At 37.2% G+C, this 14,780-nt stretch overlaps 3 protein-coding genes and 2 long non-coding RNA genes across 5 annotated transcripts; all 5 read right to left on the bottom strand.

Moving 5' to 3' along the window:
• Nucleotides 1-44: 44 nt before the first annotated feature.
• On the bottom strand, nt 45-4,301 carry LOC114722894 (uncharacterized). The gene is made up of 11 exons (XM_028909016.1): nt 4,277-4,301; nt 3,849-3,999; nt 3,528-3,595; nt 2,939-3,009; nt 2,557-2,817; nt 1,998-2,161; nt 1,852-1,907; nt 1,727-1,779; nt 569-737; nt 373-470; nt 45-262 (listed from the first exon to the last, which is right to left on the bottom strand). Exons 1-11 carry the CDS (start codon nt 4,299-4,301, stop codon nt 146-148), a joined length of 1,233 nt encoding a protein of 410 aa, XP_028764849.1. The 3' UTR covers nt 45-145.
• A 7-nt stretch (nt 4,302-4,308) lies between these two features.
• On the bottom strand, nt 4,309-6,352 carry LOC114722947 (uncharacterized). Its single transcript, XR_003738194.1, has 3 exons — nt 6,131-6,352; nt 5,913-5,959; nt 4,309-5,714 (listed from the first exon to the last, which is right to left on the bottom strand). It is a non-coding gene; the product is annotated as an uncharacterized LOC114722947 (long non-coding RNA).
• Nucleotides 6,353-8,717: 2,365 nt separating this feature from the next.
• LOC114722943 (heavy metal-associated isoprenylated plant protein 28-like) lies at nt 8,718-9,288 on the bottom strand. The gene is made up of 2 exons (XM_028909065.1): nt 9,213-9,288; nt 8,718-9,130 (listed from the first exon to the last, which is right to left on the bottom strand). Exons 1-2 carry the CDS (start codon nt 9,286-9,288, stop codon nt 8,718-8,720), a joined length of 489 nt encoding a protein of 162 aa, XP_028764898.1.
• Nucleotides 9,289-10,855: 1,567 nt separating this feature from the next.
• Nucleotides 10,856-11,695, bottom strand: LOC114722944 (probable inactive dual specificity protein phosphatase-like At4g18593). Its single transcript, XM_028909066.1, has 2 exons — nt 11,449-11,695; nt 10,856-11,357 (listed from the first exon to the last, which is right to left on the bottom strand). Exons 1-2 carry the CDS (start codon nt 11,678-11,680, stop codon nt 11,203-11,205), a joined length of 387 nt encoding a protein of 128 aa, XP_028764899.1. The 5' UTR covers nt 11,681-11,695; the 3' UTR covers nt 10,856-11,202.
• On the bottom strand, nt 11,690-13,044 carry LOC114722946 (uncharacterized). The gene is made up of 3 exons (XR_003738193.1): nt 12,348-13,044; nt 12,194-12,257; nt 11,690-11,711 (listed from the first exon to the last, which is right to left on the bottom strand). It is a non-coding gene; the product is annotated as an uncharacterized LOC114722946 (long non-coding RNA).
• Between the last annotated feature and the right edge of the window lie 1,736 nt (nt 13,045-14,780).

Raw genomic sequence — 14,780 nt, 5'->3', positions numbered from 1 at the left:
TACGTACATGTAAATGCTACTTTAAACTTGCCCCAAGCCCCAACTTGATATAAAGTATTGTTGTAAGGATATTGATGAACCTTAAAATAGAATACTGATATGAAGTATTCTTCTGAATTGTAATTTTACATTCACTGGTTACAAGCTAGCGCTCAGAATTGATCACATCTCCAGCTAAAGAAGATGTTTCTTCCTGCCTCATGCTGTCAGCAACATGAGCAATTACACCTATACCAGCGCTGTGAAGCCTCTCATCTTTCACCTGAAATCATCGCAGAAATCCCAAGTTAAGAACCCCAGAGAAAACCAACACCACAGAAGGAAAACGCACTTAAGATGCTTATATATCTTTTTCAAGTATTGATCCAATACATGAATATAGTTATGGGCAAAGAAAGGCCAGATTGCTGAGTGGAAGTTGACATCGACTTTTTTCCATCCCAGCCGCTGTAATCCGCGTACCATCTCCTCTGTCAATAGAACACAAGTCAGTTTTAATCATATAGAGATTAGTTACCCCACTGGAACTTTCCTGGTCTGTAATTTAGTTGTTAGGAATACCAATTACCTTCCATAATTTCGTAATATTCAATAGCATTCTGTATAGTTGGTGCATTTTGAGTTGCCTCCTTTGCTTTTGCTGCCTCGGGGGCAAAATTGGGGCCATCTGAGGGAACTGGCGGGCAATCTTCGACATTTACAATATGCTCGTATCCGTCAATTGATTGGTTAGGAGGCTGCCAATGAAACATACAGATTAGACATTCTTGACACTTTCCAAGTCACATTCTTTTTCCTACTTCATCCATTAATTTCTCTTTCTTGTTTGAAATACAAAATCCCTCCAAACAGCCAGCACCTAGGAGTAACCACAAATACCATCCATGACCTAATAGCCCCTTTTAAAGGATTTTTTTTCCCCTGGCGACGCCATGGATAGATCTACTCATGCATGGGTAACTACCATATCATTCAGTTTTTGATCCAGGAGTTAATCTTCTGCCAACAAAGTTTTGCCTCTATAGTGGAAGACAGAGAGAAGCTAGAGGACAGGATGGCCTTTTGCTTTTTTCGGCCAACGAATTAGATAGGATACTAATGAACTGACCAGCAGAGTTGAAATAATAAAAGCGTCTTGACCATTTTAAATGCCAAGGCCCCAGTCAACAGTCAGACCAGTAAAGTTCTCGAGTAAGAGTAAAAAAGCCCACTAACAGGAGTGAAAGTGAATGCATTATAGTCATGTGTGGCGGGACCTTCATTCTGTCAGATGTTGTATTCACACATTAATAATGCCCCACTTAAAGTGTGTTGTGAACGTTCTATTGTTATGTACTTTACTTCGTTTGTCATAATTATGTTTCTCACGTTGATATGTAGTCTCCATGGAGTACGGTACTATGGAGTATGGACCTCCATTTTGGGCCTTTCATGAAACGTGATCGTTCCACTATATTCATACTCAATAAAATACGTGCTTGATTTAAACCTACAAACTAATTTGACGTAAACCCGAAAAAAAAAAAAAGAAGCCCAAACTAATTTAAAGCTTAGAGAGACTGGTTCCAACTTTTGAGATTAAGAATAACACTGAGAATCCTACCATCTGTTTAATTTTTTAATGCAAATAGTTTATGTGGAAGTGAAGGTCGTCCATCAGAGACAATAGCCATAAGAAAAAAAACTAAAGGAAAAACAAATCCAAAAGAGTGATTGTTGCATTCACCTTTCCAATCTCAGTTTCCCTCCTTATTGAGGAAGTACGCCACCCAACCATATCTATATAAAGTCAAAGAAATTACCATGATGGAAGGTGAATAAGGATATAAAATGTGAGATTCAAGAGGATACGATCATATGAAACATTAGCATATGCCACACGACATCTAAATGCTCCTAGCGCAGATCTACAGAAAATGAATCATATAAGCACTGGCTTGAGAGTCTGAGTCTGAGACATAAGAATCTATAGTTAGTACAGGGTTTTCTTGACTTACATGAACTTTTCATTTTCACAATCAGAAGCCATTCTCAATAGAAGGGGTGGTTTGTTCGGTTTACCATCAGTGAGGAACAACTGACTACCAGTCTGTCCAAATAATAGAGGAGCCAGAGGTGGAGCAAGCTTTTCAAGGATAGACACGCCAAATAGAAATGGAAGCTGAAAAATATGCACGCAATCAGTGAAAATGCTTGTGACGTGCATATTTTCCTCATGATAAAGTAGAAGATATAAAGGTAAAAATTTCGAATGCCCTTGAAGCATTTGGAAGGAAGACAAATCCTTGAGCACTAGCAACATACCGGCGCTTCTAAGTGAAGAAGCATAACTCATCCGCCAAAATGTAAGTATCATGCATTGATTAATTTTTCTTAAAGATATTAGAATTTGGAGGTACAAAAGCAGTGTGTGGTTAAAGCATCCGAGAAAAGATGCTGATGAGTATAAACAAATGACAACAGACAAACCAACTGTAGTTCAATAGCATGATTCAAATGAAACACTTTTGTATGCTAACCAAAGTATCACCATAAGTTATGTTGTCCAGAACAAACCTGCTTTTTCCCCCTCACACCAAGATGGGGAGTTGCTAGGGTAATAAAATTGATTGGCTCTAATCCAGCAATCACCCCTCCAGTAGACGAGCTTGTTCTCTGTGAATTTTCTACTACGCAGTTTTTGCTAGGTTTGTTGGCATTACTGGTATAAGATGAATAGAGAACAGCAATTGCACTTCTAGCAAATAGGCCACCCAGAGAATGGGCTAGAAAGGATATCTTTTTTAAGCTCTTTGTCTTCCCTACAATTTGCATGACCTGAAATAATAATAAAATAACCATACAACCTGAAGCAGTGAAAACAAACTTCAATTTATCAGAACCAAAATTGGAGGTCCTTAATCTAGATACATTAGTTTGCATATATTTCAGGACTCACTTCATCAGCCAACTGCTTTCCAGCTTCATCAATCCCAACTAATGTCTTAGAGTAAGTGTTACAAGAACTCGCTGCAGACATCAAATAAGCAAAAGGACGTCCACTTAATATTTATTTTAGACCCATGAATTGAAGCACTCAACAATTGTTCTTCTCAAGAAATATCATTTATACACATTGCAGGTCAATTATCATCACCGCTTCGATAATAGGCTAACTACTGTTCAACTGATACACAAAGACTCTCACATTATAAAAAGAAAAATGATCAACGAGTGAGAATATGGTTTTGCTAGCCAACCCAATCTCGGCAGTGTTCAGCTAAATCAAAGTAGATATAGTTTCACTAGATTAAAATATCCCATTTTGTTCGCTCCAATCGATCACAAAACCATTTTGAAGTTCTCAGTGGTTTCATAATCTTTGAGCATGGGATACACACACTTCCCACCACCTTTAAATGAGAGCTTAGGTCATTTTGCAATATAATAAGACTTCATACAATTAGGTGTCTCTTAAAAAGTATCGGTTTAGTCTAAACAAAGATAATGCGTTTAACACAAGTAAAATAGATATGAACACTAGATACCATAAACTAGGAAACTTTTTCCAAGACGCCTTTTCAGCTCTGCTTCTGCATATGTCCAGTCACTTGGGCTGCATTAGTTAAGAAATAAGTCATACGGACAAAACTTAAGAGCAACAGCCAAAAGAATGAAAAAACCTTGAAAATTGTTGAAAATACTCATTCTACACTTTTACACTGGAAAAAAAAAAAAAACAAAGAAAGGAATAGCTTCAAATGAAGAATGTGAAATAAAAGCATTAACCAGATGAGCTTTACAACACACTTGTACTCAAACTTGAACACAGAATTGCGCAAGCAACATTTGAAAAAAGATAAATGTACCTAGCCATGATACCATGAACAAGAATGAGGAGATGATCCGGGCCATTATCTAAATTCCTAGTACTTCTAGCTATAGACTGTCCTTCCGCAGTAGCAGTAGTATCCATGGCTTTAGCTATAATACCTTGGTATATCTGTCCACTGTTTTCACCTGCATAAGTTTATCTGCCAGCCTTAACGTAAACAAGTGGGAAATTTTGGAAAGCAAGAATATTTTATTAATATTTGAAACCAATATTATTATGTTATTTTCACTGGAAATAATAATTTAAAAGGAGAGGGTTGGGAGAAGAAAGCCATGGAGGATATATCTAAAATTCAACACACAAAACGCCACACCGAATATGCATAAACCACTGTCCTACATGATCATGGAGATCATAATCACAGCCATGGGTATACAAGTAATTTGACAATTTTAGGCAGACAGAATTGCATCTCTTTATCCTTCATGATGAGGAAGAAAATTGCGTTGCGCCATTGCACCATATCTAAAGTTCTAGATCAGTATCACGTGATATACCAGCAAACTCTTGCCCAATTGTTTGTATTACCGACATGAATTACAATGTTTTTGAACTGAGCAAAACCCACTCCTTATTCTTCTAAATGAATCTAAAATAAGTCCAGAATTACACTTGAGTTCTCATTAACCGCCTCCTTTCTCATTTTTCTTGATGCGTGTCATAATGGAAATCATATTTCTTATCTCCAGGAACATCAGATGCCACATGGATATTAAAAAATAAAGACTAGCATCCAGTTTGCATCTTGAAGTCTCTGCCACAGTCGCTGTCCCCATGAGGCCAAAACTGACAACTAGTTACAATAGTAAAACTTAAAAGGTTTCATATGTATGATTGTAAGCTGTTCATTCTTCAAATAACTCAATCAGTCACCCAAATATATATATATATATATATATATATAAATCAGGATTTTACCAGCATTTCTTTAAATTTAATATCCATATGCTTTGAATCATATTCTTTCAATCAAATAATTCGACGGGGATTCAGTAAGGTCGGTAAAAAAGGTAATATTGATGCAAACTGATTATTTTACAATAAGGTAAATGTAATAAAACCATGGTCCTCGGTAACGATCCTCCAAGACAAGTTTTCGGCTCTTAGCAAATAGCAATCGTACAGATGAAATTGCTATGACATCCATGGTGGATCCCGGATACTGACAGTAGACGCCTAGACGGAGAGCTGTAGATGTGTCAGAGAGAGATCATTGTCACGTAAAGGGTGGCTTTTTTCTTTCTCCTTTCGGGACAGCACGAAGGGTCTTAATTTTGGCTGAATCAGAGATTCTCGAAAAGCAATAGAAATTTTCTGAATCAACATTCAGCAGTTGATAGCGGCAAAGTAAATAGTCCAAAACTACGCATGAGCTACCCAAATACCACGACCGACCAATGGACAAAAATGAAAGGACACGTCAATTAGACTTCAAGTCCCGACAGGGAACTGCTGTCAGAAAAATGGCGCATAAAGAATCGGAAAAGGGCAAAAGCAAAGCTCTTCGAATTAAAAGAATGCACAAAATCCAAATTAAAAAGAGGGGAAAAGGGAGGCCGAGAGTAAAAACCAGTCAAGTCCAGATTATAGAAATGGGCAATCTACGCAATTAATAAATACGGTGAAGTAAGTGAAGCTTGGGAGGTAAGAGCTGAGAACCAAAATAACAGGGGATAATTACTAGAAGCGAAACTCAATCCCGAGCCGGAGGTGAAGGATGTAGAACAACGCAGCAAAAACGATGATGACGCGCGAGAAGACGCCTCGATTGGACCTTGCGAGATATTCTTTGTATTATCAATTCTCCAATAGCTTCCCCGCCAAGCGTGAACTAAAGGAACTGTTGCCATATTAAAATATGCATAAACAAACAGTTCTCCTGTGTCTACTAACACTTAACCAAAACTAAACCCCTGTACACCCAGAGAGATGGTTCCAGAAAGAGCAACACCGAGAGGAAACGACCCTTAAGAGTTATAATTCTCTCCCTCTCTCTCAATTTTAAAAGCAAAATCTGCGTAGAAGATGCCGCCATTACCTGCTCGTTCACCGACAGCTGACCGGAAATCTATAAGTCTCCTCACCCTGCAGGTTGAGTGGTTCAGATACAGTTATCGGCAGATTCTTTTTTTTTTTTTTTCCGTCTCTTTTGTCTTTTTAGAAGAAGATTGCTACATCACGCAAATGACAAGATAGTTGGAAAATAGAGAAGAGTGATTCTGAGAAGACGACGACTTAGACCTGGGGATGGCGTACCTGGTGTGATAGCAATGGAGGTGGAGGGAAAACGAGAGGCTGTGGCCAAGAAACAATGCTCCGAGTCGCTTTGAGTATCGGAAGGACTGGACAAAATGAACAGTGGGTCACCCGCCTTCAACTTCTTGAACTTGTTAGGTATCGCCATCGATATCTTCAATAAAACACGCGCATCACGAGCCATTCGCGTAACTTTCAGTCTTGTGAATTGTGATCGTCCTCGTTGTCGGAGCCCCGTACAACCAACAGGAAGAAGTCTACTCATTTTCACACTTGTTTATTGTGGGTGTGGAAAATGACGCCCCGAGTTTCAGTCTCGTCCAAACGCCAACTTGAGCAGGGGATGAGCCAGAAATCATGGATGCGCTCAATATAACCTTGACATCAGGCCTGAAAGTTCCCAGGACATTTTCTGGGATGCCTTGACATTCATGAACTGACCATGACACTTGATTTTTACATACCTCCGCATGCAATCCCTTTTTTTATCTTTTTTTTTTTTTTAAGTAATACTAGCTCTGATACTTGCTTGTTAAATTTTATTTTCGTTTCAATTTATTTTATTTTTCATATTTATATTTTTTAAAAAATAATTCTTATAATAATAATAGTTCTAGTTATTATACTTTAATTAATAAAAATATTTTAAAAAAGACAACACTTTTATTAATTTATTTAAATTAATCAATTAATTTTTATATTAAAAATCAGAATGGATTTCAGGTTATTGACATATTTACATGCATATAGGAAAGATGCAAAAACGTAACATGTTATAAAAAATTCGACACGATGTGTTTGCATTTTTTTGACAACAGGGTAAGGCTTTACAGGCTCTTAATTACGTAACAGTAAATCACTAAACAAATGAGCCAAAAAAAAAACCATCCCCCGGGTCTAAAAATATTTTCCTCATCTTAATCCAAAGAGCATTGCCAGAAAATAAAAGCTTTACGAGGGAGAGGAAGAATTTCCAAAATAATTGTTTTAAAAAAAAAACGGGTTTTTTGATTTCAAGATGTTATAAAGGTGGTTCCCACTGGCAAAAGAAGAATCAGGAACTCAACAACTTGCCCATTTGGTTGTGAAGAAGGTGAAGATGCAATGCACCTACTTTGAGATTGTAAGAATGCAAGAGAAAGATGGCAATCAGTGCTCCTACCTTCCATATGAGAGGACTTCTTTTCTTTGCAGGGTACATAATGGCTAGAGCGGAATCCACAAAAAGAAGCTGGAATGGAGCTTCCTCGCAAAGTTCGATAGAATAATCTGTTTGGTTGTATCTGTTGGGACATATAGACATCAAGATGCAAGAAGCTATTTGGAGAAGAAGCAAACTATGAGCACAACAACGCCCAAACAAGTTTCTTTAGGGCCTACTCAGACTTTGATCTCAACAGAAAGTGTGCAAAACTTAACAACAGATATTTGGAGGGCCTAACTTATCAGAGTACACTTGAAGACTTTATGGTTGTCAAGGTAGATGGTTCCGTCCTCAATAATAGTAATAGTGGTTGTGGAGGAGTGATCAAAGATAGAGATATGAACTAGATAGTGGGATTCAGCTATAAATTGTCCAAAGTCCCACCTATTATTGTGGAGCTTATTGGTATAACACAGGGTCTATACCTAAGTTGGACCAAGGGATTTAGGAAAGTTCATCTTCTATTAGATTGTATGGAGGTGCTCAGTTTGACTATCAGAGGTTGCGATCAGAATCACCCGTATCTAGATGTAATTGAGGAAGCCCGAATGGGATCGTAAAGAGCTATATATCGCAGATCACCTAGCACGAGCTACTCATGGAATGGCAGGAGGCTACAAAGTCTTTGAACAACCCCCTCCTTGTGTACTACAAGGAAATGGAGGATGACACGAGATGTTTTGGTTGTTCTGTTTTATTTAGTGTATTTAGGTTTGTAGAGTTGTTGTAGTTTGTTTGGATGGTATCCAGTTTATTGTAAAAAAAAAAAAAGAGTTAGGTGGCCCAACCCATCATGTAAGACCGATTAAGGTCCAATGTAAGCATAATTATTTTGATGGCTTTGGGCTTGAAGACATTACACTGAAGCTTGATGCTCTGAAATTAGCACAAGACACCAACTAGTGTTGGTCTAAGTGGAAGGGACCTGGGCACCTTAAACATCATGTCCTGAGTTTAATCCTTGGGGCAGTGTGTATAGAACAAACACTGTTGGGAGGGGTCCCGACTATGACGTCTGATCGTACCCTGAGAGATTAGTCTCTCACCGTTTGGGTGGAAAAATACTCTGGGTAACCAAAAAAAAAAAATAGCACAAGACCAGCGTTTTCTCAGTGGCGGACAACATTAGATTTAGATGGAAAGGTTTATAGTTCCAAGAAGCCATAGCTTCCCATATTGTATTTACGGTGACTGCTCGTGTCTTACATATGGGGGAGCTTTGTGTCATTTGACCTAATATGTGTATACTCAGATAGGAGATAAAATCACAGACACACCACTCCATGATCCATATTCCTAGCTAGATGGTCCCAAAAAATGGACCAAACACAAAGGGAAAAATAAAAGTGTGAATGTAGATCATATTTCTTTCTGGTGGGGGGTTCACATAATAGAACAAGCATGAGGATTATCGTCATTGAACAAGGTGACAGCTTTGTCATTGACAATGGAGGAACCAATGGACTGTTGGTAGTAGCCAAAGTCATCACCATTGTTATAGCCATGATTGTAGTAGTTGTACGAGGAAGCCTTGCTATTAGCAGTAGGCATCGCAGAGGACGAGGTAAGAGGATTATAAAATTTGCTCTCATAATTATAACTGGTCTCATAGTTACCGCTAATGATGCTGTTGCTGTATTGGCGAATAAAACCATGGTACTCAGGGTTATATGGGTATGACCATAACTCTGCCCTTTTACCCATCTTCCTCACTGTCCTCAAAATCTTGTTTTGGTCTGCCCAACCCATCACTGTTACCTTCTGCATGCCCATGTCTACATCAACATCGTCGACTCCTGATACATTATTCACAGATATTAAGTACGCACTCTCATTAAAATCATTATTCTTTGCAAAGTTTATGTATGTTTATTATACCAGGTAACTTTTGAAGAGCTTTCTTAATCTCGGTCTCGCAACCTGCACAGTCCATGTGCACGCAAATCTCCACCATCTGGAAACCAAGACGAGACAAAAGTTGAGTCAGTGAACTGAACACTAGCCAGATGAACATCAAGCTATACCCCGATAAGCCGATTGAGGTAAGCCACATGTACTGCAAATTGATACGTTCTAATTTTCATTTATACGATATATAAGCTATCTTCACAAATGGTGAAAATGACTTTATGTAGTCACGCAAATGAACTTTCGATCAAACTGATGAACCGAGAAGAAAACGTGTGTGTCTGTGTTTTACAAAAGCTTCATATAGACATGCAAAAAGAGCAAAATAGAAAGACTAAAGATTTAGTTATCTAACTGACATGTTTGATATAAATGAGAAACTCGTGGCCTCTATTCTGTCCCAAAGTGCTTGCTATGGCTATATATGAGCTTCTTTGTAATGGCGAGAGAGTGATTATGGTGAATTTATAGGTGCAGAGAAGCCACACTAAGGACGGTAACGGACTTGCAAGGAAAAAATTGGAAGTTAAGAGAATATAATCTTATGGGATGCGCATATCCTCACATTTTTTAATAATCCTTGCTCTTTTTCTCTTGAAGTGGACAACATCATTTGAGTTTTTTTAGATTCTTGGGAAATTGCAACACAAATGGATAGAATTTGTAGGGAAGACTGCAACAACTGTATTATATATTAGTATATGATATAATCTATGTGCTGTGTATATTGTTTACAAAGTCAAATTTAATGTTGGGGAATACTGGGCAATTAATTAGTAATAGATGTTGTCATATTTATAAACTTTAAATTTAGAGAGAAGTGTGATTCATTTTATAAATTTTAATTTGAAATTTGTTTAAACATTTAATAATTATTTATTCTTTCTTTTTTGTCGTTCTCATATATTCTTTTTTTTTTTTATCTTTTTTCTCATTTATTCTAAAGGAATATTTGAAAACAAAATTATATTTCTAACTTATTTATTGTTTTTAACTAATTTTAATTAATTATTTTCTGTAAATTAATTATCCTCTAAATTAATTTTCATTAGGATCAATTGACCAGGGATTGATGAATCAATATATTTTCAAATATGAGAACGACTGGAATTAATATATTAATTAATCACCAGAAAGATGACAATGCGAAATTTAGGGGGTGTTTGGATAAAAACCAAACCATGGTTTTAAAAGTGCTTTTACGAATTACGAAGTAAATATGTGGAAGATGTTACCTCGTTTTGCGAAAAAGTGATTCTGAAACCATGATTTTGGTTTTGCCAAACACCCCCTTAAGTTTAGTAGGTTAGCTAAATTAGTCGAGAGGCTTTGGTTTCTGAGACTACGGGCAAACATTATTGTAACTGGAAATTTCATAGGAAAACTCATTTCTTGATTATGTCTACGCTATTTTTCCAATTACTCAAAGGGAGCCAATGAGGTCTTTTTTTTGCTTTTTGTCATGACAAGTCCACAAAGTTGGAGTGAACGACTTAAAAATACTATTCATTTAAAATAAGATAGTAACTAAAAGATGGTGTACACAATCATGGCTGTCATTCGCTCTAGAGTCGATAACTACAAATGCTATGGTAAGGTACACAGTTTCGACAGCACAAAACTTCGACCATTATCATGTTCTAAAATAGCATATAACCCGTTCTCGGTCCTGACAATCCACTAAAGCTCAAGATGCGGGAAGGGAAAAAATGATGCTATTACCATTTATACTAGGCCACACAAGGAAAGGGAAAAAAAATTGCAGAAAAGAAGAGTAATAATGCAGATTAATATGAGAAGAAAGTACTGCCACATGTTCCTTTACTAGCATTAAATCTAACTTCAGCTTGAAGACATCACGCCGGCCTGACCTGCCTTGTACATGAAGACATTAGTTTACATGCTAAACTATTATTTATTGAAACCACGTCCCTTTCCTGGGACAGCTCGGGGCAAATGATCAAATATAGCACTCATCTAATCGGCTTTTATGAAGCTGAAATGCCGGGTTAACCCAGGCTCCACAGCTGCACTGCATACCTGCCCAGTTGAAGTAACCCAAACGAGCATTGCAGCCCATACAGAGAAGTTTATCCTCCACGCTACCTTCTTGTACTGCCAAATTCAAACAACATGCATATATATAGTTAGCATGAAGAGTATTATTGTGGGAACAAAGTGAATTATGAAGGGAATGAACAAAGACCTGCTTGCATCCACTTCATGGGCTCGACGAATAAAGAGGTACACTCACTTTGCTTTTCCTTTTCCCATGGGTTGCCACTCCTCTTTTTCCACTTGAAGCTTGAGTCACCTTTTCCATGTTGATGGGAAACTATATTCTCCTCAGAAGCAACAATTCTTCGGCATTTCTTACACCGGTATATGACAGGAGATTTTGTTGTGGTTTTCAACTCTGAGCTACCAGGCTTGGTCATTCGGACTTCCTTAGAAAATATCCTTGACGCACTGCCAATTAAGAAGCAGATAAGTGGAAGGGTGGCTCGTAGCAGTTAGACTAATGACTGAATTGAAAGACAAATGATGATATAACAAGCCGAAGAGTCATCAGAAGTGCATGGAAGTAACGGAAAAGAGAAGTAAAATCTTACTAATTGCCAACACTAGAACATTACAGCATAACCATAATGAAGATAGTCTTCGATGGGGAAAAAAGACAATTGACAAAGGCAAGAGGGGTTACTACTCATAACCCTAGCTGGGCTTTGTATTTATCGCTTACTAACTAGTAAAGATAACATTTCTGCTTCAAATCATATTTTCAGCTTAATTTCGAGAATAAAATATCCAAAAGTTTAAAAGATTAAAAGGCTTCAGAAATAAAACCGAGTATCTGCAAAACATTTGTGAGGAGAAATTATCAATCCACATATACATTGATCATCTGCATAAATGTCTTGCAACTAAACCCAAAAAGTCTCATTACTAACGCTTTCGGTGAAGCTTTCAATAAAACTTTGAGATTGAAGGCTTAAACCTTGAAATCTCTTACACCTAAACCCAAAAAAATCAAACATGTCAGAGACCATTCCAGAAAAACCGGGATCAAAACAATCATATTTTGAAATTCATTGAGATACGCACATGATCAGAACACTAATGAAATCTTCCTTATCCAGGTGGCCCCCATATGATAGTAATGGATATTTGAATTTCACAAGCTGTCTTCAATCAATGTGCGTGTATAATTCTTGTAACGGTCCCTTGAGGTTACGATGCTAATTTTTACAAGCCTCTGACCACGGAAAGATACAAGATCTGATGAACACTCAGCCAAGAGCTGAGTTTGGTGAGGATACAGAGGACAAGGTCATCAGGTAGAGAAACCACAACCTCCTCTGCCTCCAGCAACCATGGTTTCCGGCGACTTCTTCAATCTTTTCCGGCTAACAAATGATGATTGTTTGGGAAAAAAATTCAATAAAACACCTATTGTTTGGTCGTATCCCTAATCCCTCTAGCCCTATCTTATCTCACTCTCATTGTGAGAAAAGCGAAGTGAGAAGTTATATATACACAACAACGACAAAAAGGAAGGGGTTAAAATGAAGTCGTTTGGTCGGCCTGAACCAGAAATCGATCCTCACCTGCAAGAAATTGTTCGGCCGACTTCCTCTCTGCGGTTTAGGGCTTCGGAGTTTACTTACCCAGAAATCCTTCCCTTGTTGGCGTCCGCGTTACGAGCTTGAGAGCAAACTCCTCTTCGCGATTCCGGGCCGTCAATCGCGGCTTAGGGGGATCGGCCGTATTTTTCCTCCCTCTCTGTGATGAAGTTAAGCCAATATCTCTGAGACATGCAGTTTTTTTGCCCCCCGGCAATGAAGTTTTGTTCGGGAAAAAACCCAATAAAACATCTGTTGCCATGTAAGCAGTCCTACAGATACCACGTGAATGATTTATGGTAAAAAATTTGTCTAATCAACGTTTTAACTGTATTGGACCCCCAAAAAAAAAATTAACTGTGAAAGTTAAATTTGGTTAAATGAAATTACCCCATAAAAATTAATTTAAGATTAAAATTGTACCATACAGTGGGTGTAAATTAGATTGGTTATTTTCGTGTCTATGTATCTTCATATTTTATTAATATTTCTCTCATATAATAATGATTATTTCATATTTTATTAATTCAAAATGATTTTTCAAAACTAAAACGCGGGCAGCTCTTCTAAGAGACATTCAAACTTTTATTTATTATATTATAAAAGGCTAACTCTTTCTATTAAAATCAAATTTTAATTGTAATTTTGATTTTTTTTTTTGTTAATTTTATTCGATATATTATCAGGTTTAGTTTTAGAAGTATCGCGCAAGTCATAACAAAACACCACACCCCTGCTAATAGTGGAGACCTCTTGATTTTGGGCCTTTGAGGTAAGTTCGCATGAGTTATTGTTGGCTCAAATTTCTTCCAAGGCCGGGTGTGATGTGATGGCAATATCAGAGATAATTCTGAGATTTGGATTGTTGGGTTTTGCTGTGAGATGGGTATTTGCGGTGCTGCAGAAACAGGAGAATGGGCGATTTTTAAGGACCTATCCTTGGCACGGTGATTCTAGAATCTGGTGCCAGGACCCTAGTTGGGCAGTTACTTGAAAGGAAAATATTGAGAGATGCAGTCTAGTGTTTATCAGAATATGCTAGGAAGTGAATTAAAATATACTCTTCCAATCATCAGGGATTAGGTCTAGCGGAAGGAGTTAGTTCTTCACAACATAACTAACTAAGGTTCGAATTCCCCCGGGAGAGGTGCTTATATTTAGTACCCGACAGTGACTCGAATAGGATTGCCTCCAATAAGAGGATACCTATGTTTTAGTAAAAAAAAAAAAAAAAGCTCTTCCAATTCTAAACATAAACCCTATTTTATTTTATAGCGTAATTACATTTATTACATTTGCTATCAGATAAGTATATCAAGAGATGACAAGAAGGTAGCAGTTGGGCTTGCAAAGATGGGTATTGCTTTTGGATAATTGTCCTTAGAATTTAAAGACTCTTTTAGGCAATGATTATGCAGGTTTTAATCCTGGTAGTTTATAATATGGGCATTTAGCTCTCTCTCGTGCCAAAAAAAAACAAGTTTACATGAGGTATTCTTAATTCAATAATTGATAGTAGTTGGATTAGACTACGAACCAAAGCAGGAAGTCAAAGGCTAAGGTTTTGTCGAGACGTCCAAGTCAGTCCGCGCTGTGATTTTAATTAAACAAATCTTCTTTAATTAAAACAGGAGCAACAAACAGGAGCAGTAGTGTTTATTATTATTTTTAAATACTGTACACTCGTTTCTTTGCTCATTTTTGGGAAAATAAAAAATGACTGGAGTAATTACAAAAACGGAAATTGGGACCCCCTACAAAAACGTACATAAGTTTTTGACTATAATTAGATTGCAAATGACAACATATTTCAACAAAATACTTGATTTTTAATTTCGCAATTTCTACTTTTTGTTTTTGCGATTTTTCCTTTTATTTTTCCTATTTTGTTTAAAAAATATTTTTTTATATTATA

This window comes from Neltuma alba, unplaced genomic scaffold, assembly GCF_004799145.2.
Source record: "Neltuma alba isolate B1F8T4 unplaced genomic scaffold, ASM479914v2 tig00012116_pilon, whole genome shotgun sequence".
Lineage (NCBI taxonomy): Eukaryota > Viridiplantae > Streptophyta > Magnoliopsida > Fabales > Fabaceae > Neltuma > Neltuma alba.
The sequence above is the reverse complement of the archived record's forward strand: the minus strand, read 5'-3'. Positions and strand labels throughout refer to the sequence as shown.